General features: G+C 46.7%; 1 protein-coding gene across 1 annotated transcript in view; it reads right to left on the reverse strand.

Moving 5' to 3' along the window:
* Positions 1-22,214, reverse strand: part of ELL (elongation factor for RNA polymerase II) — a 53,434-nt gene that overhangs the window by 24,882 nt on the left and 6,338 nt on the right. Inside the window, exon 2 of the mRNA XM_064734525.1 lies at positions 916-963. Within this exon, the coding sequence (XP_064590595.1) occupies positions 916-963 (48 nt within the window). The remainder of the gene's footprint in view (positions 1-915; positions 964-22,214) is intronic.

The following is a 22,214-nucleotide window of genomic DNA, read 5'->3' on the forward strand; positions in this document are numbered from 1 at the left end:
CTAAACAAAGTAAAAAACCTGGAAATTGCTCCTTTCTTTATTTCCCAGGACAAGGAGGTTTGTATTTTTCTTCTAAACTTACAATAACAATCATGTCTTTCCTGCCACATTTTCTATGGACTCTTAGTGAGAATAATATCACAAAGTAGGATGTGGGCAAGGACAATGTGCTGGGTTTAATGTCCACTCAGCCCAAGCCTTTCTGAAACCTTTAATGTGCCAATGCATAAAAAATAACCACAAGTTACAGCTGAATTCAGATTCTTGAAAAAAAAAAATTAAAAAATTAAATTCCCCTTCTTTATGCAGAGACTAAAGTTAAAGACAGGCTTTTTTAGCAATAAAAGGTACCTAAATGACATTTTTCAAGTTCACTGAAGGGCTGCATTGCTTTACCAGAAACACCAGCACGTAAATCTCAGCGTTGTCAGCAACTGGCATGACAGACTGGTGCAAGGGGCTAAAAATATCCCCGAGTTCTGTCACTGGAACACAAGTTGGGGAAGTAAAACTCCTAAATCTAAAATAACTTCTGGTGCTCCCAGCACTGCAGTTACATTAAATAAAGCCCCAGGAGGCTCAGGGCAGGAACTGGGACCCCAAAATCCCTGCAGTGAGTTCAGCACGGGGCTTTCTTGGGGTGCAGGTGAGGATCCCGTGGATTTCTGCTTCCTTTCCTTTGCCCTGTTTATTAATTCATTACCCAATCCATAAATCTGAATTTCCCATGGATTTAGCAAGGTTAGGAAACAAAGAGGAGGGGAAAGGTTTTTTAGAGAGACCCCATGAGCAAAGGCCTGCCTGGAGCACACCTGGAGCTCCATCTCAGCAATTCCAGCATCACTCCTTGGGCTGGAACTGCCCAAACTCCTCAACCCCATGAAATGGAAAAGAACTTTCCAGGGACAAACTTACCCCTTGGCTTCCTTGAAACTGGATGACTGGCTTTGACGTCACAGCATCCTACAAAAACAAGTGGAAAAACAGAAATTACCTCAGAGAAATTCCCAACTCCGCCAAGTTTAGAATTCACCAAGCCACACTTGAGCTTGATTTTTCACCTGGATTTTTTATTTTCCTTATTGTTTTTTCAAGGGGAAAGGTCAGAGAAGTGTGTATTTCAAACAAGAAAGCAGAAAAAAGCCCTGAAACAGTGATTTGTACCAGGAAAAGGATAAGCTGAGGGGACACTTGGTTCCTCCTGAGCCCTGCACCACAGTCCGGGCACAGAGCAGCTCAGCTTTGGTGCTTGTGGAAGTTTGGAGTTAAAAAATGGACACTCGAGGGGAAAATTTATTCCAGTTCTCGGCCCGAGAGGACGCAAAGCGAATTTTTTCCAGGAGAAAGCTGGCAACCCTCTGGAAAAGCAAACTGCAGCTCCGTTGCAAAATCCTCTTGTTCCTTTGCCTGTTTCAACAATCGGCCTCTTCCTCCAGGCTCAGCTGCTTACATTTAAAATTGTATTCCTGTGACTCTAAAATGCTCCATTTCAGCCTCTTTGCCTCACTGATTTCAGAGATCCCAAATACACCTCGGTTCCAAGTCTCACCTGAGGTTTTAATTGAAGTAAAAAGCACCAGAGCCAACCCAAGGCAGGCTGAGTTTGGATTTCCCCAATTCCAGCAGAATTGGGGCTGTGGATGTTTCCTTTCCTTTCCAAGGCAGGAATTGTGCTCCATGGGGCTGGTGGGACCCCACAGTGAAGCTTTCCAAAGGGACAGAAGAATTTATAAAGAAGATGAAAGCATCATTTATGAGTGCAAATGCTGTCATGTGTATGGGAGACACATTTCCATGGGAAAACAAGCCCAAAACCTGAGTTGGATTTTGCTGTTTGTGTCACCCAATGGATTAGAGAAATAAGATATTTCAATTTTAGCAGCAAGAGAGTTAAACAGCTTGAAATTCATGAAGTTAACCATCCCTCATAAAACTTTTCCAGCCCAGCAGGGAAGAATCTCAGGCACGACATCAACACAAAATGGATAAATTCACCAACAAAATAAAAGCTCTTTTAGGCCAGATAAAGCCAACAAAAGTTGGGTGGATAAAGCAACCCAAGGCAGAGCCCATGCAATGGGATTGCCCAGCTCTGCATCACACCCAGGATCATTACAGGACATTTATGATGCTGAGGAAAGCAGGAACACGCTCGGAGCTGGATAAAGAATTTTATAGACCCAGAACAACCTTTAGAAAAGCACCAATAAATAACATCTTGGTACAAAGATCACTGGATTCCTCGAGTGCCACGACACTGCATTCCACAGCACACTGTTCATGCACAGCCTGGCCAGCTTTTTGTTCCCCGTGTCCAGAAATTCACAGGAACATACTTGAGCAAACAAGCATTTGAAACATGATAAAAATCTGGATTTAAGGAAAAAAAAAAAAAAAAATCAAACCAAGCCATGTGGTTCTTGTACAGCAAATTACAGATTTGGGAAGTTCTGCTCTTCGGTCTGGAAAGTTGTTTAAAGGGAATAAAAAGGGGGTAAGGAGGATGGAAGTGGAACAAGGAGGCAGGAGCAGAAGTCCTGATGCACAAATCAGACATGGTTTAATTACAGAACTTCTAAATCCCACAACCTACAAATAAACTGCTCTGCAGTGAAGTGGGTAACATCAGCTTTATGCAATTCAATGGCAAAGCTGAGATGTATTCCCAAAAATTCAGCATTTCTGCCTGGGCCTGTTTGGGATCCCTGGGGAGGAAAAATCAGTGTGGGAGCTCCCAGGCAGGCTCCAGAGGAGATCACAGATGGATCTGGATGGAGGGATCACAGATGGATCTGGATTTCCAGATGGATCTGGATGGAGGGATCACAGATGGATCTGGATGGAGGGATCACAGATGGATCTGGATTTCCAGATGGGTTGGATTTTGGGATCACAGATGGATCTGGATGGAGGGATCACAGATGGATCCGGATGGAGGGGATCACAGATGGATCTGGATTTCCAGATGGATCTGGATGGAGGGATCACAGATGGATCTGGATGGAGGGATCACAGATGGATCTGGATTTCCAGATGGGTTGGATTTTGGGATCACAGATGGATCTGGATTTCCAGATGGATTGGATGGAGGGATCACAGATGGATCTGGATTTCCAGATGGATTGGATGGAGGGATCACAGATGGATCTGGATGGAGGGATCACAGATGGATCTGGATTTCCAGATGGGTTGGATTTTGGGATCACAGATGGATCTGGATTTCCAGATGGATTGGATGGAGGGATCACAGATGGATCTGGATTTCCAGATGGATCTGGATGGAGGAGATCACAGATGGATCTGGATTTTGGGATCACAGATGGATCTGGATTTCCAGATGGATTGGATTTTGGGATCACAGATGGATCTGGATGGAGGGATCACAGATGGATCTGGATTTCCAGATGGGTTGGATGGAGGGATCACAGATGGATCTGGATGGAGGGATCACAGATGGATCTGGATTTCCAGATGGGTTGGATGGAGGGATCACAGATGGATCTGGATTTCCAGATGGGTTGGATGGAGGGATCACAGATGGATCTGGATTTCCAGATGGGTTGGATGGAGGGATCACAGATGGATCTGGATTTCCAGATGGGTTGGATGGAGGGATCACAGATGGATCTGGATGGAGGGATCACAGATGGATCTGGATTTCCAGATGGAATGGATGGAGGGGATCACAGATGGATCTGGATTTCCAGATGGGTTGGAATGAGGGGATCACAGATGGATCTGGATTTCCAGATGGATCTGGATGGAGGGATCACAGATGGATCTGGATTTCCAGATGGAATGGATGGAGGGGATCACAGATGGATCTGGATTTCCAGATGGATTGGATTTTGGGATCACAGATGGATCTGGATGGAGGGATCACAGATGGATCTGGATGGAAGGCATCACAGATGGATCTGGATTTCCAGATGGGTTGGATTTTGGGATCACAGATGGATCTGGATGGAGGGATCACAGATGGATCTGGATGGAGGGGATCACAGATGGATCTGGATTTCCAGATGGAATGGATGGAGGGATCACAGATGGATCTGGATTTCCAGATGGGTTGGAAGTAGGGGATCACAGATGGATCTGGATTTCCAGATGGATCTGGATGGAGGCATCACAGATGGATCTGGATTTCCAGATGGAATAGATGGAGGGATCACAGATGGATCTGGATGGACACTGCAAACCCCAGTTCCCTTCTGAGGCAGGGATGGATTTTGGGATCTCAGCAGCACCATCCTGACCCTCCTGATGTCCAATTCCCCAGCTCCAGCTCCTTCAGGGGGTTCATGGGGGAGGAGAGCACACTGTACACCCTGAATTAATTAGGATGTGACTCTGAGTACCTTTATTAGGTGAAATTAAATCCCTGCATGGACACCTTCATTCAGAACAAAAGGAACAGATGAATGACGTGAAACCAAACTAAAACCACATTTCCATTTTTATCCTCATTTGGATGAGCAGCCCTGATCATCAGGAGTTCCTGCTGCCCTTTCCAAAACCCCTGTGTCATTTAGTGAGGAGTCACCTCAGAGTCAGCCAGTTCCTGTTCCTCAGTGATGCCATGACTGCATTTCCTGTGTCAGTTCCTACAAATGCCATTCCATCCCTCCTGAGGGGAACTCGGCCTTTCCAACCAAACCAAGGCACCTCCTCAGCCCTGCATGCAGCAAATCCTGGCAAATCAAGGGTGCTGATGAAACCTCAGCTTTGTGCTCAAACAAGAGGAAAACCAGGCAGATTTGTCCAAGCAAAGGGGCACAACCTCATCCCCTTCCAGTGAATTCCAGCTTGATCCCAAAACCTCATCCCCTTCCAGTGAATTCCAGCTTGATCCCTCCAGGATACTCTCTGGGTTTAAAAGCAGCTGGTGAAAGATAAAAACCTAAGGAAGAAAAGCACAATTTGGGTACTCTGCAGCAGGTTTTGTGCTGCTGCCAGGTACCAGACACTCATCCCTGCAGCTCATCCATGAGGGTGGAGGGAAGGAATGAAATTCCTGGGATCTTCCTGGGATCTGTGGGACCAGGAGCACAATTCCTGGGATCTGTGGGACAGGGAACGCAGGGAAGGAGCACAATTCCTGGGGTCTGTAGGACCAGAAAACACAATTCCTGGGATCTTGGGACCAGAAGCAAATTCCTGGGATCTTGGGACCAGAAACACAATTCCTGGGATCTGTGGGACCAGGAGCACAATTCCTGGGATCTGTGGGACCAGAAAACACAATTCCTGGGATCTGTGGGACCAGAAAACACAATTCCTGGGATCTGTGGGACCAGGAGCACAATTCCTGGGATCTTCCTGGGATCTGTGGGACCAGGAGCACAATTCCTGGGATCTGTGGGACACACGGGAAGGGCAATTCCTGGGATCTGTGGGACCAGGAGCACAATTCCTGGGATCTGTGGGGCCAGAAGCACAATTCCTGGGATCTGTGGGACCAGAAAACACAATTCCTGGGATCTGTGGGACCAGGAGCACAATTCCTGGGATCTGTGGGACCAGGAGCACAATTTCTGGGATCTGTGGGACCAGAAAACACACAGGAAGGAGCACAATTCCTGGGATCTGTGGGACCAGGAGCACAATTCCTGGGATCTGTGGGAACCCACAAAAACACTGCAGTACCAGAGTCATCCAATCCCTACGGCTCAGTGCAGGAACTCAATTCCTGCGTCTGTGAGCGCCCCGAGACAGCGGGAAGGACATTCTGGGATCTGTGGGACCAGGAGCACAATTCCTGGGATCTGTGGGATCAGGGAACGCAGAGGAAGGAGCACAATTCCTGGGATCTGTGGGACCAGAAAACACAATTCCTGGGATCTGTGGGACCAGGAGCACAATTCCTGGGATCTGTGGGACCAGAAAACACAATTCCTGGGATCTGTGGGACCAGGAGCACAATTCCTGGGATCTGTGGGACCAGGAGCACAATTCCTGGGATCTGTGGGACCAGGAGCACAATTCCTGGGATCTGTGGGGAACCCCACACAAGAACCTGCAGCTCCCAGAGTCATCCAAGCCCCTTTACGCCCTCCTCAGCTGCAGGAACTCCATCCCTGCCCTGCCCCTGAACGCCCCCTGAGCCGCGGGAAGGTTGGCAGAGCATTCCCAAGGCTCCAGAGTGCCCGGTGCCACCAGGAGCTGTGCCAAACTCCCTCTGGGAGGCAAAGGAGCTGCAGGGCCCCTGCTCTGCAGGAACAACTCCCACAGGAGCATCCAAGCCACAGCTGCAGCTCTGAGATGTGCCCACACTGCAATGACCACTCCAGCCTCTGCCCCTGAGCGCAAACAGACCCTCACAAACGGCCTGGGTACACCCCAGCATCCACTCCATAAAATTCCATTTATTTGCCATCAGGAAAGAGAACTGCCTCACATCCATGCCCATTCCCTGCTTTGCACAGCTCCTGCTGCATTCCCTGGGATAAATAAAATAAAACCCTTGAAGCTCTGCTCCGGGATGCCAACATGAACAAAACCCCACAGACCCATGTGGCTTTTGTCAGCCATAAGATTATTTCAAAAGTCATGAGATTAAACCAGAAAAACCCCAAAACTCATCCCCAAAGCTCCCACAGGATATTTGGCTTTTATTATCACAGCATTCTGCTCATCCTTCAGTTTCCCCAGGCTAGAGGAGAGCAAGAAACCCTGAAGAGAGGCTCTGAAAGCTCACAGGGGTGCTGGCAACACACAAACACTGCTCACACTTCAATATCCCAGGTGTGGAAGCTGAGGAAAGAATAAGAAAGGGTCAATAAAATATGGAAGAATTGAATGTAAAATGAATGATTTTATCAGGGCTGACTGAAGCTGGCACAAGGTTTTCAACACCTTGTGAGGAAAAGCTGGATGGGATGTTCCTAGCCAGCATCAGAAAGGACACTGGAAACACTCAGGTCGAGGAGCCAGCTGGAAGCCTCTCTGTTCCTTCAGGGAAATACAGATAATTAAAGAAGACATCATTTTGGGAAGTTCTGTTGTGTATTTACTGGAATTTATACTGCAGGCTGTGTCCTATGGAAAATGCTTGCCTAAACTCGGTACTGATGTGTTTGTGTGTTTTGTTGGATGCTCAGAGCCACCAATGCCCAGAGTGCAACTGAAAATTTACCCTTATTTGTGCTGGAACAAGGGCATTATTTTCAGAATTTAGAGCTTCTTACAAACAGTTAAAATTAGCAGCAACAATTCCAATAAATATAGAGAGAAACCATAAAATCCTGCTGAGCAGGGCTGGCATTAATGGGATGTTTCCAAGCATCATGAGCAATTCCAGGTAAAACCAGTGCCCAGGTAAAGCTGCCGCACCTCAGCAAGCACTTACAGAAATGGGAACAACAAGGAATTGCTTCAAAAGCACAAATTTCAGACTCTGTAATGCCCCAGACTCCAGGTTCCTCTTTAATTCTTTGGTTATGACTGGTTATGTTCCTTTAGCCCACAAGGTCCAAATACAGGCAGGGCTCCCTCCCCTGCCTGCCAGCACCACTGGGTTACAGGTGGGATAAAAAGGCCCCAAATCAGGAGGATGCCCAGCTTCAGCCCCCCGGCCAACAGCTCCTGCACACCACCCAGATCTCACTTTCCATTTCTATTTCTGCTTTTATATTTCTGTTTTGCCCCCAGGAGCAAAGCAAAGCAAAGCAGAGTGCAAAGGCAGAGCAGCTCCACGCTGTCCCAGGGGACACCTGTGAGTCCCTGAGCTCATTAACAGCAAGAACCCCAAATCCCAGGGGAAAGGAGCCCCTGGAAGAGCCCCCAGCGCCCAGGGAGGCTGTGGCAGCTCTGCTGGCAGCCCATTAGCCCAGCAGAGCACTGAGGCTGCTCCCACTGGCCCAAGGCTGCTATCCACCTCCTCCCAGAAACCCAGCAGCCAAAAAAGCCTCCTGAATATTCCCTTTTTCATGTCCCATCTATTACTCGTGGAATTAAAGCACAGCCTCCCCTGCAACACAATTTCCATCTGCAATGTGGGGCCTCTCAAGGATCCCGTTTGAAGCTGAGCACAGATGGGACGGAGTCGGCTGTGAGTCCAAAATTACAGTTTTGCTATTCAAATCCAAGATTCTCATGGAAAGAGCCCTGGAAATTCCATGTAAATGCAGCAGTGTTTGAGGCTCTGCACTCAGGAGAGGAGCCAGGTGAGCTGTGGGGATGCTGCTGGAGGATTTGGGGTTCACCAGGTCCTTGCAGGGATGCTGATGGGATCCTGCACAGCCCAGGCAGTGCAACCCCCAAATTACCCCATGGTAATTAACCCTCTGCTCACTCCTCCCCTCCGAGATAATCCCATTTATCACCCCCATGATCCAGTGCTCTCCCCAACATTTAAAAGAATTAATTTTGATAATCCCATTTATCACCCCCATGATCCAGTGCTCTCCCCAACATTTAAAAGAATTGATTTTGATAATCCCATTTATCACCCCCATGATCCAGTGCTCCCACAGACCCCCCTCATTTTCCTCTCCCCAACATTTAAAAGAATTTATTTTGATAATCCCATTTATCACCCCCATGATCCAGTGCTCTCCCCAACATTTAAAAGAATTTATTTTGATAATCCCATTTATCACCCTCATGATCCAGTGCTCCCACAGACCCCCCCCCATTTTCCTATCCCCAACATTTAAAAGAATTTATTTTGATAATCCCATTTATCACCCTCATGATCCAGTGCTCCCACAGACCTCCCCCCCTCATTTTCCTCTCCCCCTCATTTTCCTCTCCCCAACATCTAAAAGAATTTTTTGATAATCCCATTTATCACCCCCATGATCCAGTGCTCTCCCCAACATTTAAAGAATTTATTTTGATAATCCCATTTATCACCCCCATGATCCAGTGCTCTCCCCAACATTTAAAAGAATTAATTTTGATAATCCCATTTATCACCCTCATGATCCAGTGCTCCCACAGACCCCCCTCATTTTCCTATCCCCAACATTTAAAAGAATTTATTTTAATAATCCCATTTATCACCTTCATGATCCAGTGCTCCCACAGACCCCCCTCATTTTCCTCTCCCCAACATCTAAAAGAATTTATTTTGGGCAGAAGTGAACGCCCCAGCTTTTAACACAAATAATTATTAAAAAAAGGTGCTTTTGATGAAGGTTTAAGGGCTGGACTCTCACCAATTACTCTAAACTGTAGTTTGTATTTATTATTTATCATTTGCCTAATAGGCATTAATGGACACATTATCACCATAATATTAAAGCACCTACAAATCCTGCCCAGAAGTACAAGCAGCAATAAAATGCTCAAAAGCTTTTATGTCAGCCAAAATGCTGGGCTGCATGTTTGAAAGTTTTTAATTGCTAAACTGCAAAAGGCACACTGGCTTCTTTGGTTATAATTGCATCATTTAAAGTGGGCTGTACAGCACAAATGCTGCCTCCTCAGTAGTTTAACTTTCCAGGGTTAAAAATCCAGTGTGTTTCTATAAGATTGAAAATAAAGGAGTTTAAAGTGTCAGCTCAAAAAAACCCTCAACTTGATCTGCTGAAATTTATGGTTACCTTAAAGAATTTTACCATTCCCAGTTCCTTGAACTTATAGAATTTAATTCATTCCCAGCTCCAAAGTTACAGAATTTCATTCACCATTCCCAACTCCAAAGTTACAGAATTTCACCATTCCCAGCTCCTCAGAGTTACAGAATTTCATTCACTATTCCCAACTCCAAAGTTACAGAATTTCACTATTCCCAGCTCCAAAGTTACAGAATTTCACCATTCCCAGCTCCTCAGAGTTACAGAATTTCACCATTCCCAGCTCCAAAGTTACAGAATTTCACCATTCCCAGCTCCAGAGTTACAGAATTTCACCATTCCCAGCTCCAGAGTTACAGAATTTCATTCACATTCCCAGCTCCCCAGAGTTACAGAATTTCACTATTCCCAGCTCCAGAGTTACAGAATTTCACTATTCCCAGCTCCAGAGTTACAGAATTTCACTATTCCCAGCTCCTCAGAGTTACAGAATTTCACCATTCTAACAAAATTTCCAATTTTACCAGGAAGCATCAGGAGCAGGCTTTGACACCACCACACACTGAGCATCTCAGCTATCACCCCACATGAAATGCAGGAAAACTCTACCTTTGTGCAAAGTTTAGAGAGTAAGACACATGATTAAGTTAAAACCCACACTGTAGCCTAATGGCAACGCTTTGTCCTGCCCTGTACAGCAGAAAGCCAGGCCCTAAATGGACAATGGGCTGTATCAGCAAAGCAGAGAGCAATTAAACTCCACTGTCATCAAGATGTCACCCCACAGGCACGAGAGCTGAGCCAGCCGTGCAGCCTGTTCCCTCTCGCATGCCTGCAGCTTCTGAGCTCAGCTAATCCAGGCTCAAAAGCTGCTCCTGAACAAAATGCAGGCTGTTTGTGTTTGCTGGGTCCCTGCTGCAGCATTCAAATGAACTGAGCTGTGCAGGGGCAGCCCTGCAGCTCTGCGAGGGCCAGAGCTCCTTCTGGCAGGAACGAGATGGAATTGGGGGAAGGAGATGGAATTGGGACACATGAACCCCATAACTCCCCCAAATACCCATCCCAAAACCTCAGGACAAGGGAACCCCATAACTCCCCAAATACCCATCCCAAAATCTCAGGACAAGGGAACCCCATAACTCCCCCAAAACCTCAGGACAAGGGAACCCCATAACTCCCCAAATACCCATCCCAAAACCTCAGGACAAGGGAACCCCATAACTCCCCAAATACCCACCCCAAAACCTCAGGACACATGAACCCCATAACTCCCCAAATACCCATCCCAAAACCTCAGGACAAGGGAACCCCATAACTCCCCCAAATACCCACCCCAAAACCTCAGGACACATGAACCCCATAACTCCCCCAAAACCTCAGGACAAGGGAACCCCATAACTCCCCAAATACCCACCCCAAAATCTCAGGACACATGAACCCCATGGCTCCCCCAAAACTCCCAAGACAAGGGAACCCCATAACCTCCCAAATACCCATCCCAAAACCTCAGGACAAGGAACCCCATAACCTCCCAAATACCCATCCCAAAACTTCAGGACAAGGGAACCCCATGGCTCCCCAAATACCACCACCCAAAACCTCAGGACACATGAACCCATAACTCCCCAAAAAATTCCACCCCAAAATCAGGACAAGGGAACCATAACTCCCCAAATACTCACCCAAACTTCAGGACACATGAACCCATAACTCCCCAAATACCCACCCCAAAATCTCAGGACAAGGGAACCCCATAACTCCCCCAAAATCTCAGGACAAGGGAACCCCATGGCTCCCCCAAAACCTCAGGACAAGGGAACCCCATAACTCCCCCAAATACTCACCCCAAAACCTCAGGACAAGGGAACCCCATAACTCTCCCAAATACCCATCCCAAAATCTCAGGACACATGAACCCCATAACTCCCCAAATACCCATCCCAAAACCTCAGGACAAGGGAACCCCATGGCTCCCCAAATACCCATCCCAAAATCTCAGGACAAGGGAACCCCATGGCTCCCCAAATACCCATCCCAAATGCTTTCCTGCAACCCCAAATTTCTATGGCACTGCAGAAGTGAGGAACTCTTTCATGAGCACAGACAAGGAGAGGGGTTTGCTCTGCAATAAATACAAACACAGAGAGGAGATGGCTGCAGGGAGGAAATGCTGTCTCCAAAGAAAAGTCCAGCTGGTTTATGCAGGACACTGAAGAGTGAAATGCACCTGTCTGCAGGGAAAGGCTGCCCTGCCAGGGCCTGGGGAGACACTGCAAGAGGACAAGAAAATTCAGGTTCATTACAAGAGCTACAGCATTTTTATTGCAGACACAGCTCCCTTGGGGATGGCCAGGCAGGCACTGGGCCCATTGCTGCTTCCTGGACACCCAACCCCACTGCTGGATGGGGTCTGGGGGCTTCTGGCTGAAGGTGGAAAACAGGAAAACCACCCCAAAACATGAGGGGACTCCAAATGAGCCCCAAAAATGAGAGGGCTTCAAACCCACCCCAAAAATGAGAGGGCTTCCAACCCACCCCAAAAGCAGAAGGGACTCCAAATGCAGCCCCAAACCACACAAAGGGGCTCCAACCCACCCCAAAACCAGAGGGGACTCCAAAAACAAGAGGGCTTCAAACCCATCCCAAAAACGAAAGGGGACTCCAAATGCAGCCCCAAAAATGAGAGGGCTTCAAACCCACCCCAAAACCAGAGGGGACTCCAAATGAGCCCCAAAAATGAGAGGGCTTCAAACCCACCCCAAAAGCAGAGGGGACTCCAAACTCAGCCCCAAACCCACCACAAAAGGGGCTTCCAACCCACCCCAAAAACGAAAGGGGACTCCAAATGCAGCCCCAAAAACGAGAGGGCTTCCAAGCCACCCCAAAAGCAGAGCGCTCTGAGGCCAGGGGGAAGGTGGATAGCAAGAAAAAGGAAAATATCAAGGAGGGTTTGTGGCTCCCAATGAAGCCAGGCAGGCTGCAGATGCCAGGAGCAGGGGCAGCATGGCCTCCTGTGGGAATCCAGCCTGGCACACTCCGGGCACGTTTCCCAACGGGACAGCTCTCCTTTTTTTAACTCGGTGTTTTCCCTCCTTGCCTCTGCACTGAGCTAAGGCAGACCTGCTCATTAAGGAGAGCAATAATCATAAAGTCTCATCAGCAGGCTGCCACAAGGGCTGTAATGATGATTATCTGCAGTTTAATCATGACAAACTCCCACCAATGCCACTGTTAACAAGATGGGGCTGCTCGGGGAGGCTTTGTCAGAGGAGCAGGAGCCAACTCCCACGGCTTCCAAGGGCTTAGGGAGGAAAGGTTTGCGAGGAAAAAAATCTCCTTTGCACCCCTGTGCAGCTTCCAGTGCTTAGAACTGATCAAAGCAGGCAGAATCAATTAAAAGTGGCAATCATGAAAGAATTAGCAAGGCACAGAACACGGTGCCCGTTTTTGAGCAGAATAACCCAGGAGTTTCCTTCCTGCAAGTAAAAATCCTCCCAGTTTTGATACAGCTGCTGCATCTCCCTGCAAAGGAAGTCTCATTCTGTGGGAGTGGATTTTCTGCATCCGCTGCTCCCTCCAGAAGGGTGTTCCAGACCCTCCCTGGCACTGAGAACCAGAAACCCTCAAAGTTATTTTAATTTCACTGCTCAGTGCTGCATTCTGGAGTCAGAACTGGCCATTCAAACACCTTTACCTTTATTTCAGCCTTGTCCTGTTCTCCTCGAGGCAGAGGTTCAAGGATCCCTTTCCCTTTTCCACAAGCACACCAGAAATCAGCAGAATTCTGCTCTAACTCTTCTTTTTATCACCCTTTTTCCTGAAGGGATTTCTCTCCTCTAACTCCAACTAAAAGCAATAAAAGTGGGAAAGCATAAAACAAGTTGCAGCAACATTTCCCAAAGCTCTCCTCCAAAGATAATGCTGTGCTGGCAAATTCAAATTGCAAAAAACAAAACAAAACAAAAAAAAAATCAAGTCCAAACCTAGAAATAAGTCCTGTTGTTTTATGACTTGCAACTAATTTGAGGCAGAGTTAAATGAACAAATCCCAATGCTCATCCCTTATTAAAAGTAGCAAATCTAGAGCAGGTTGTTTACACAGGAAAGAAGTGGCTGAAGTAAAATTAATTTTGAATTTAAGTCTGCTCACATGGCTCGAGTCTGCACTGCCTGGCTTTTACAGTTGCAGTAAATTAAAGACAGGGTAGGAAAAAGGAAGGTAAATATTGGTATTTCTAAAGTGCAGGCAAAGGAAAGCAAACCCTTAGACTTGTTTTTCAAACACATGGATTTGCTTTGAAGCACTCTTTTCAACAAAAACCATTATTGCAGAAGGAAGCTTCCTGTTCTGCCTCCCTATACTGGAAATAGTAATAATATTAAATATGATATTAAATATGATACTAAATATAGTATTAAATGAGAGTAAATATGATATTAAATAGTATATAGAATATACTATTTATTATATATATAATATATATAATATATATATTATATATATTATATAGATAGATAGTATATTCTATATATATATAGAGAATATACTATCTATTAGATATAATATCTTATTTAATGTAATAGATAGTATATTCTATATATATATATATTATACTATCTATTACATTAAATAAGATATTAAATTTGATGTTAAATGTGATATCAAATATTCCTCTAAGAGAAGTCCAGCAGTATCCTCAGCATCTGCACACATCTGCACTGCAAGGCAATTCAGAGAGCTCAGTTTGGCAAGAATCCCATTAAGACATCCATGCCCAAAACCCCCTGGGCAATCATCTCTTGCATGCAACGCTGCTTGTTTTTGCAGTGTTTTATTGGAGTTATCAGATGATGCTGTTAAACTGGGAAAGGACAGAGGGGAAAACAACAACAAAACTGGCAAAGGAAACTGAATCATCCGAAATCCCCAACTCTGCTAAAGGTGACAGCAGCGCTGGCTTTCCCTGGAGGATTCACTCGTTAGGAGCCAAGAATCAAAATAAAATCCCGCATACTGCACTGGGTGCATTACTATTTGCCTTTGTTAAAAACTGTCAGTAGTTACTCACTTAGTCTTATTTGAAATGTTTACAGCAAATAAAACTATAGCTGTTTAATGGCTGACAACTAGTTTTGCTGCTCCTCTGTGTTTACTTTTACTGGTAGTACAGCTTTGCACCATTGTTTTTACCTCAGCTTGTAGAAAAATGTCTCATTTATAGCTCTATATATTGGTATAAATCATTCCATCCCTGGAGAGAGATGAAGAGATTAGATGCTTTCAGATTAATGTTTTAAGAGTCATTCCTGCTGAACAAGACCCCTTGAATGAAGCCCCCTGTGCTGTCTCTGGCAGCAGGGGGAACTTTGCTGGTTTCAGGGTGCTGGAGATGTGGCCACCTCTGCAACAGCCCCAAAATCCTTGTGGAAATGACAAGAAAAACAAATTTCCATCACACAAACCACTTGGCTGGCTGCTGTCCCTCCTGGAGATGGCACTTCTCCCTGATTTGAGCCTTTCTGAAGCAATGCAGCAATGCAGTTTTGGGGCTCAGAGGGTACAAGAATTAAAAGCTTCTCCAGGCCCAGCTGTATCAAATGTAGCTACTACCAGTATTTTGCTTTCTGCACTGCACAAAACGCCCGAGTGCCAGGAGAAAATGCTTCCCAAATTAAGGCAGGAAAGTGTGTCACGATAGCACATCCCAACTCCCCCTCATCCCACCAGGGATAAATAAAGCTCCAGAACTGACTGAGGCGCCCAAGCTCCTCCGTGCCAGCCTGAGGGCCACACCAGGGATGGAAGAGACTCCAGAGCCGCACTGAGGGCTGGGATTTGTTCCTTAAATAAAACATTTCAGCCCTGCTTCAAACTCCCCCCACCTGTCAGACACAGGTGATGTTCCCCAGATGGAAAGAGCTGGATCCAACTGGTACCTGGGATCCTCAAATCCTAGGAAAATCAGGGGATCACTCAACTCCCTGAGCTGGAAGGGATTCCTCACAAGGAATATCAAAGTGCAGCTCCTGGGCCTGCACAGACACCCCAACAATCCCACCCTGGCATGGGGATCCCTGGAAACAACCACAGAGCAGCAGGAGACACATGAAGAGAGAAAATTAAAAAGAGCTTCATAAACAACTTGGAAAAAACTTTTCAGAGACAACAGCTCAGGCACAATTTTCAAACCACAACCTTTGAGTTAGGCTGAAAAGTAAGGATTCATTTAAATCCCATTGATGCTGGAATGCCCAAGGATTCCAGCACTGGCTGGCTCCAAGTGTGCCTAAGAGAAAGGGAGAGGGATACTCTTGAATTACACCAGGTGGATTTCACTGAACACTGAGGCACCTCAGCTCAAGCACCATTCCAAGAATAGTTTTACAAAAAAGCTGAATGGCTCCAGTCAGCTACAACTCAGTTAAAAATAAATCTCTTCAATGCCTTCCAATATACCTGTATTGCTGTGTTCTTGGGCAACCTGAGGGTTTCCAATAATTATTATTGTTTTTAAACTGTTCTCTTTCACCCATCAGGTTAAAAAGCCACACAGGCACAAAGAGAAGCTGGCTAAGTACAGCTCCAAAATTGCCAGCAAATGTACACTTAAGAGAGAAGTGGTGGAAAAATCTGTCAGCTTGGCATCTGCAGCATTGTGTGTAACAAAAAAAGGTAATTCACCTTTTCAGCCCCAATCAAGGTAACATGGCTGTTCCAGCCAGGATGTTATTGGGAGCAGTTTTACTGTGTCAGGCTGCTCACACAGCAAGCTGAGACACTTAATACGTGAAAATTAAAGCGAGAGATTAAACACAGCAACACTGGGTTACAACTTATAAAACAGGAACAGTGAAATATCAGAAGCTGACGGTTGTTTCTGACCTAGTTTTCACTGGAGAACAGTCAAAGAGCTGAAAAGACTGAGGCGAGGCTGAAGGTGCTGAAATTCCAGTAGTGCTGGGGAGCAGGATTAGAGGAAAAGCCTTCAGACATTCAAAGGGAGGTGCAGGCTTGGCTCCGGTGCCATCCCGGGAGCAGCAGGGACAGCAGGAGGCCACCATGAGGAGGAGAGAAAACCTCAAACGCGGGAGAGAAATCATTTTAAAAACATCGTGCCTGGATTTCAGAGGGTATTTTCATTGCTTTTCTTCTGAGAGCACAAATGTGCTGTCAAACACCTGGGCTCATTTGAATAACAAGAGGAAAAATTAAACCCCTTTATGCAAGAGAACTGCGAGTACCAGGAGAGATGCCATGCGGGGAGGGAGGGCTGGTGCCAGGAGAGCCAGGTGATCCCATCCCTGTAAGCTGCTCACATGTCTCCCTCTGTTCTGCAGCTCCAAATTTACTTCCACCAGGCAGCTCCACGCTGCTTTTAAGCCTCATTAAGGAGCACTGTGCTGCTGGGCTGACATGTCAGATTTTTAAATGACCTTTGTACCGACAACAGCGTTACCAAGCTGCTAAGAACAGGGGGACAAAAAAAAATTAAAAAAAAAAAACAAACCAAACAAGTGGTTTTCCATGATTAGGAGAGGTACGCCGTGGCTGTTTGCATTTATCCGAGCTCCAAAAAAACTCCCACCTGTCAGGAAAGCGAGCCATAAAAAAAAAAGAGCAATTCTCTCTGAAGGGCAACTGTGACGGCATCAGCACTGCTGGCCATTCTTAACGTGGGACTTATCACACAAGGTAAACAGGAGTGACTATCAGTTAATGAACAACACAACCCCGAGGCTGAATTTTAAAGAGCGTGTTCTCCACTGCAATCTTTTAATGAAAATACAGCAGTTCAAACCCACCGAATTTGCTTACGAAAGTCTCATTTATTTTAGGACATATTAAGACACCAGGGCTGATTCACTTGCCTATGTGCTCATAAGGTGGCTTAAATGAGCTGCTGAAACATCAGAACGATTCTTATCTTCCACAGGGCTTTGCTCCTTTTCTCGCAAGAGGAAAATATAGAAAGACAATTGAGAGATCAGATTGACGAACCCGTCCAACCATCCCGGCCCAGATCTCGCCTCACAATGCTGAGCCCAGGAAAACAAGCCTGGGCCAGTTCTGTGCTCCCTGTGCCCAGCTATATCCTATTGACACTCGCAGGGAACAGTAATTACTAGTCTGAGAAAGTTCTGCTGGAGATGATCTTCAGATGTTCCTCACAGTGCTGCAGGTGGAGGCTGAGATAAAGCACGGTCAGAGGCTGGATCCTGAAGGAATCCCAGAGAAACCCCACCAGCAGCACCCCACCAGCCAGAGCAACCCCAAAAGCCAAATCAAGATGCTCAGACACGGATTCTTTTGGGCTCCAGGCAAACAGAGATGCTCCAACGCCAGCCAGGACAGAGGGAACACAACGTGACAGACACTCGGAATTCAGCACCCAAATTCCTGCCATCTCCACAGGGGACAAAGCAACAAAGCACTCAAATATCCCAGGGTTTTTCCTATCACTGAGGGAAGCTGCCCAAGAAAAATCCAGCTGAGCACACTGAGCAAGAGAACCTCTCTAGATTCCCTGCCACGATAGAACCTTGTGTTACATACCCTCTGCTAACAGCCTCCTCCAGCTTCCAGGGATGCTTTCTCAGGAGAAAAGCGAAGGCAGTTGCCTGAAGAAGTTAAATTAGGTGCTGCCTTCGCTTCAGCAAGAAGCACAGAACCTGCACTGTTTCAGCTACCTCTGTATTTGCACTGCCAGGCTGGTCAGTAACAAACCTGCTCCAAAAATAAAGCCACAAACAGTAAAAGAAAGAACACACTCTTCTCAACTGGCAAAAATCTGCCTAAAAAATAAGTCAGATGTTTCTTTGCTCTCCGCAAGGACACCTGAGAAAGTTCAGGTTACAACGAATTCCAAAAATAAACATGAAAAATTTTCAGATAAGAAGAGGAAAAACATACCAGGGCTGCTGACCAAACAGGGAGCGACCACAGTGCCACGAAAAGACTCCCAACAGCCCTCAGAGAATTCAGACATTCACACAGGATCTCTCTTGCCTGACACGGGCAGCTCAGCCAATTCACACATGCAAAAGAAGTGGTGTGGCCACTGAGCCGGCACTTAATTGTCTGACCAGAATTTTTGGTCTAAATTTAACAATCCAGGCAAGTCATAGTTAGCTGGAACGTTTTGCTCTCTTAGCCCATCTGAGTTAGGGTAAATGTGTTTCTTCCTGCTGTCAGCGTCAGTAAATTTAGCCTTAATGACAAGTAAAAGGTCTTTAGATGCAGTTAAATGGCTTTAATTGTATGAGAGAGCTCAAACTTGCAGCCCGATGCAGGCAGCACCCACATTAGGTACAGCTCCAAATGCTTGCAGGAAGGTTGTGGAAACATGCCTGGAACTATAACATCAAACCTTCCAGGTAATAAATCTGTTTCTTCTCCCCCTTCACGTTAAGAAACCCCAAAGTGCTCTAGATTTTAATGCAGTAAGAACAAAGTCCGTAATTCATAAGCAGAAAAATGTTTGCTGTTGGTTTTAATCACCACCACGTTCCACGTCAAACCCGGTGCCCGTTCCAAACACATCCAAGATATCCCATTCACGTCCCTAAAGGTTAAATATGTTTTACTTTATCCATTACTGCCTCCCTCTTCCCATTTCCACATTTGCAAAGATTAAACACGAAGCCGCTTCCTGAGCAGAGCTGGGCGTTTTGGGACTCTCCACCAGCTCCAGGACTCCAGGCTGGGAGAACTGGTTTGTGACAATGCTCCTGTGGAAAACACCCTTGATTTCTGGAATAAACGCAGGGATTGGCAGCTGTGACATGTGCAGGAACACGGGAGCTTTCAGACGCTTAGCCACCTCAGGGGCATTAGGGAATGAAGCCCTGAACGAGGCAGGGAGCATTTGGGATTTGCAGCAGGACAAGCAGCAGCAGCAGCTTCCCACAAAACACTCGGACAACCAAAGGTTCTTTTGAGGGGTCATTAAATGAGAGAAGGAAGCAGAGCTGGTGGCCAGGACCACCAGGCTGCCATCAAAACACGGCTGCCCTGCAAGGTCACAGCCACGGGTGTCACTGAAAGCACTTTTCAAAAGAAATTGGTGGCAGAGCTCCTACGCACTTCTTAAGGGACTATTTATGGGAGCAGAAGTTGTTCTTAATTCTGCGAGAAGCAGAAGCAGAGGTCACCATTGGGGCTCCGGCAGCTCTGAGGGCTCAACATCCCTGCCCGGGGGAACAGGTGCTGCCAGGCTTTTCAAAAATCTATTTTAATGCCACAGGAACTCTGCTTTCGGAGCAAAGTCCTGCTCAGCACTGCCTGCAGTCAGCAGGATCTGCCCGAGACGCTGCTGAAGGAAACGCAGACACCCTGTGACAGAGGCTCCGACCTTCCCAGCTCCGTCACTTTACAGCAGTTTCGCTCTGAATCACGAATTTCCGCCTGCGTTGGGGCCGGCTGCCGGAGCCCCACAGAGTCAGGGAGTTCAATTAATGAGCTGCTGTCACCGACCCAGGGCGGCCACACCGTCCCTGGGCGAGCGGCAGACGCACGGGGAGCGCTTCAAAGGCTCCGAAAGCCGCCCTGCGAGCGAGGGCTGTCCCCCGGTGCCAGGTGAGCCCGGCCAGGGCCGCCTCGCCGCCCTTATAAGGCTTCCAAGGCTCCGTTTCCGCTTGCCCAAGCCCAGGCAGGGTGGAAAATTCGCTTCCTCGCTGCTCCGCCCATGCCGGGCTCCAAAAAGCATCCAGGAATGGAAGAATTGACACTGGGATCCCTGGAGGAGGTGAAGCCTCGGCTCCGGCATAACCCTGGGGCACCTCCAGCACCGGGGAGCAGAGGGAACTCGGAAGCGCTGCTTTTATTCTCTGCATCCCCTGGGAAAAACTCTCATTTTTCTTGCTATTCAGCTGCACTTAAGCCTTTCACGTTTGATGGCAGCAAGCTTTACAGGTTAACAAGGAGTTGGGAACATTATTTCCTTTCACTGATTTAGCCATAATACACTTTATTATATACCGGCAGCACAGAAAACAGCCCTGGCTCAGGGTTCCACACAGTTTTTGCACAAGTCAGTATGATTGTGAGCAATTCTGAAGCCAGTCCTACCTCCTGTGTTATCCAGGTCTGGTGCCATTATCAACTTCTCTGAGCATCACAAACACACCAACCCTCCTATTCCCTAAACAAACACAGCCACATCCATCAGCCTCAACATCCACCAGTGCTGGCAAAAAACGAAGCCCAGTGTACGCAGGCAATTAAAAAGCTGCTTAATTTTCAATAAATGCTCTCCTTCTGTGGATTATAAAGTTGTTTTTTACTAAAAACCTCTGCACAGTCACTTTTTCACATCAAGCTCATCCCTTTTTCCACAGCAGATTCCTCTCAGTGCCAGAATCAGAGAAGCAGAGATTTATCTGCAGCCATCAGTGGTTTGTCCTCGCCCTCACCTGCTGCTCACCAAATGGCAGAGCCCAGCTCATCCACACACAGATTTTCTCAAAAGACACAAAAATGGTGGCAAAGGAGCTTATAAAACCAAGTTTTACCCATTCCCTTGTTGCCTTCTTTCCTGGGGACTGGGGAAGGCAGAAACACAGCCCGTTTGATTTTCTCATAGAAACCAGGAGCCAAAACCAACTGAAATCAGCGCCGGAGCTGGAAAGGTACAACAAAACTCACACAAACATAAAGTCTAGACACTGAAATGTGGAAATATGATTCAAATAACCACAACTGGCACATAACACACTGATTGCAGCCCATCGCAGAATGGGCCTCAGTGGGGAGGAATATAGAAGGAAGATTAAATTAGTTCTTCCACCTCAGTTGTAGAAAATATGGATCCTGTGGGCACAGTGATATGGATTGAGCCAGAGATTCTTCCATCCTGCTGGGATTTTTGTTAGGATTTTAAGTAACACACATCTGCTCTAGCTAAGTAACAGCAATCAGCTTAAACTTCATATAGAATCATAGAAGGTTTGGGTTAGAGAAAAAAAAAAATCAGTAAATTCAGTTTATTCCAGGAGCAGGGACACCTTCCACCATCCCAGGTTGCTCCAAGCTGGCCTGGGACACCTCCAGGGCTGGGGCAGCCCCAGCTTCTGTCTCCCCATCACTGATCCCACATGAACCTGCCCCAGCTCTCACATGGCTGCTCTTATCAAAGCATGGCTGGACTCATCCATGCTCAAAACACAGAGCCAAGTAGCCAAGAGGATGTTGTTTGTGCTGATGAAATCTAAATACTACAAAGACTGAGGCAATTGGTTGCTCTCAGGAAGTTCTGTGGTACCTGCTGAGCTGCATCACGTGTGGGCACCAACCTCAAGGACAAAGTCTGCGTCTACCATTAAACCCAACAGCACAGAATGGAGCCCAAAAGGAGAAATATCTCAGCTTTGCACTGAAGTGTTCTCTCCTGCATAAAAGGGAGAGCAGAGGGTTAACCCTGGACCAGAGCAGGGAATACTCCAGGTGGGTGGAGGGGACAGCTCAGTCAAGCCCTGCTCACCAGTGCTGACCTCTTTTTGAGTTTAACAAATGCTGGTTTCTTTAAATTAGAGAAAGGCACTAGTCCAATGTAAAGAAAGGAGAGACCAAGTGCACGGAGCTGTGTTTTCTCTAGACTGTAATGCAGAAAGGATTGGATTTTGGGAAGGCTGCTCTCCCAGTGCAGCAGGGATACACACAGCACTCAGCAAACTGAGAGGTTTAGCACGCTCTTT

This window comes from Zonotrichia leucophrys, chromosome 28, assembly GCF_028769735.1.
Source record: "Zonotrichia leucophrys gambelii isolate GWCS_2022_RI chromosome 28, RI_Zleu_2.0, whole genome shotgun sequence".
NCBI classification, from domain to species: Eukaryota; Metazoa; Chordata; class Aves; order Passeriformes; family Passerellidae; genus Zonotrichia; species Zonotrichia leucophrys.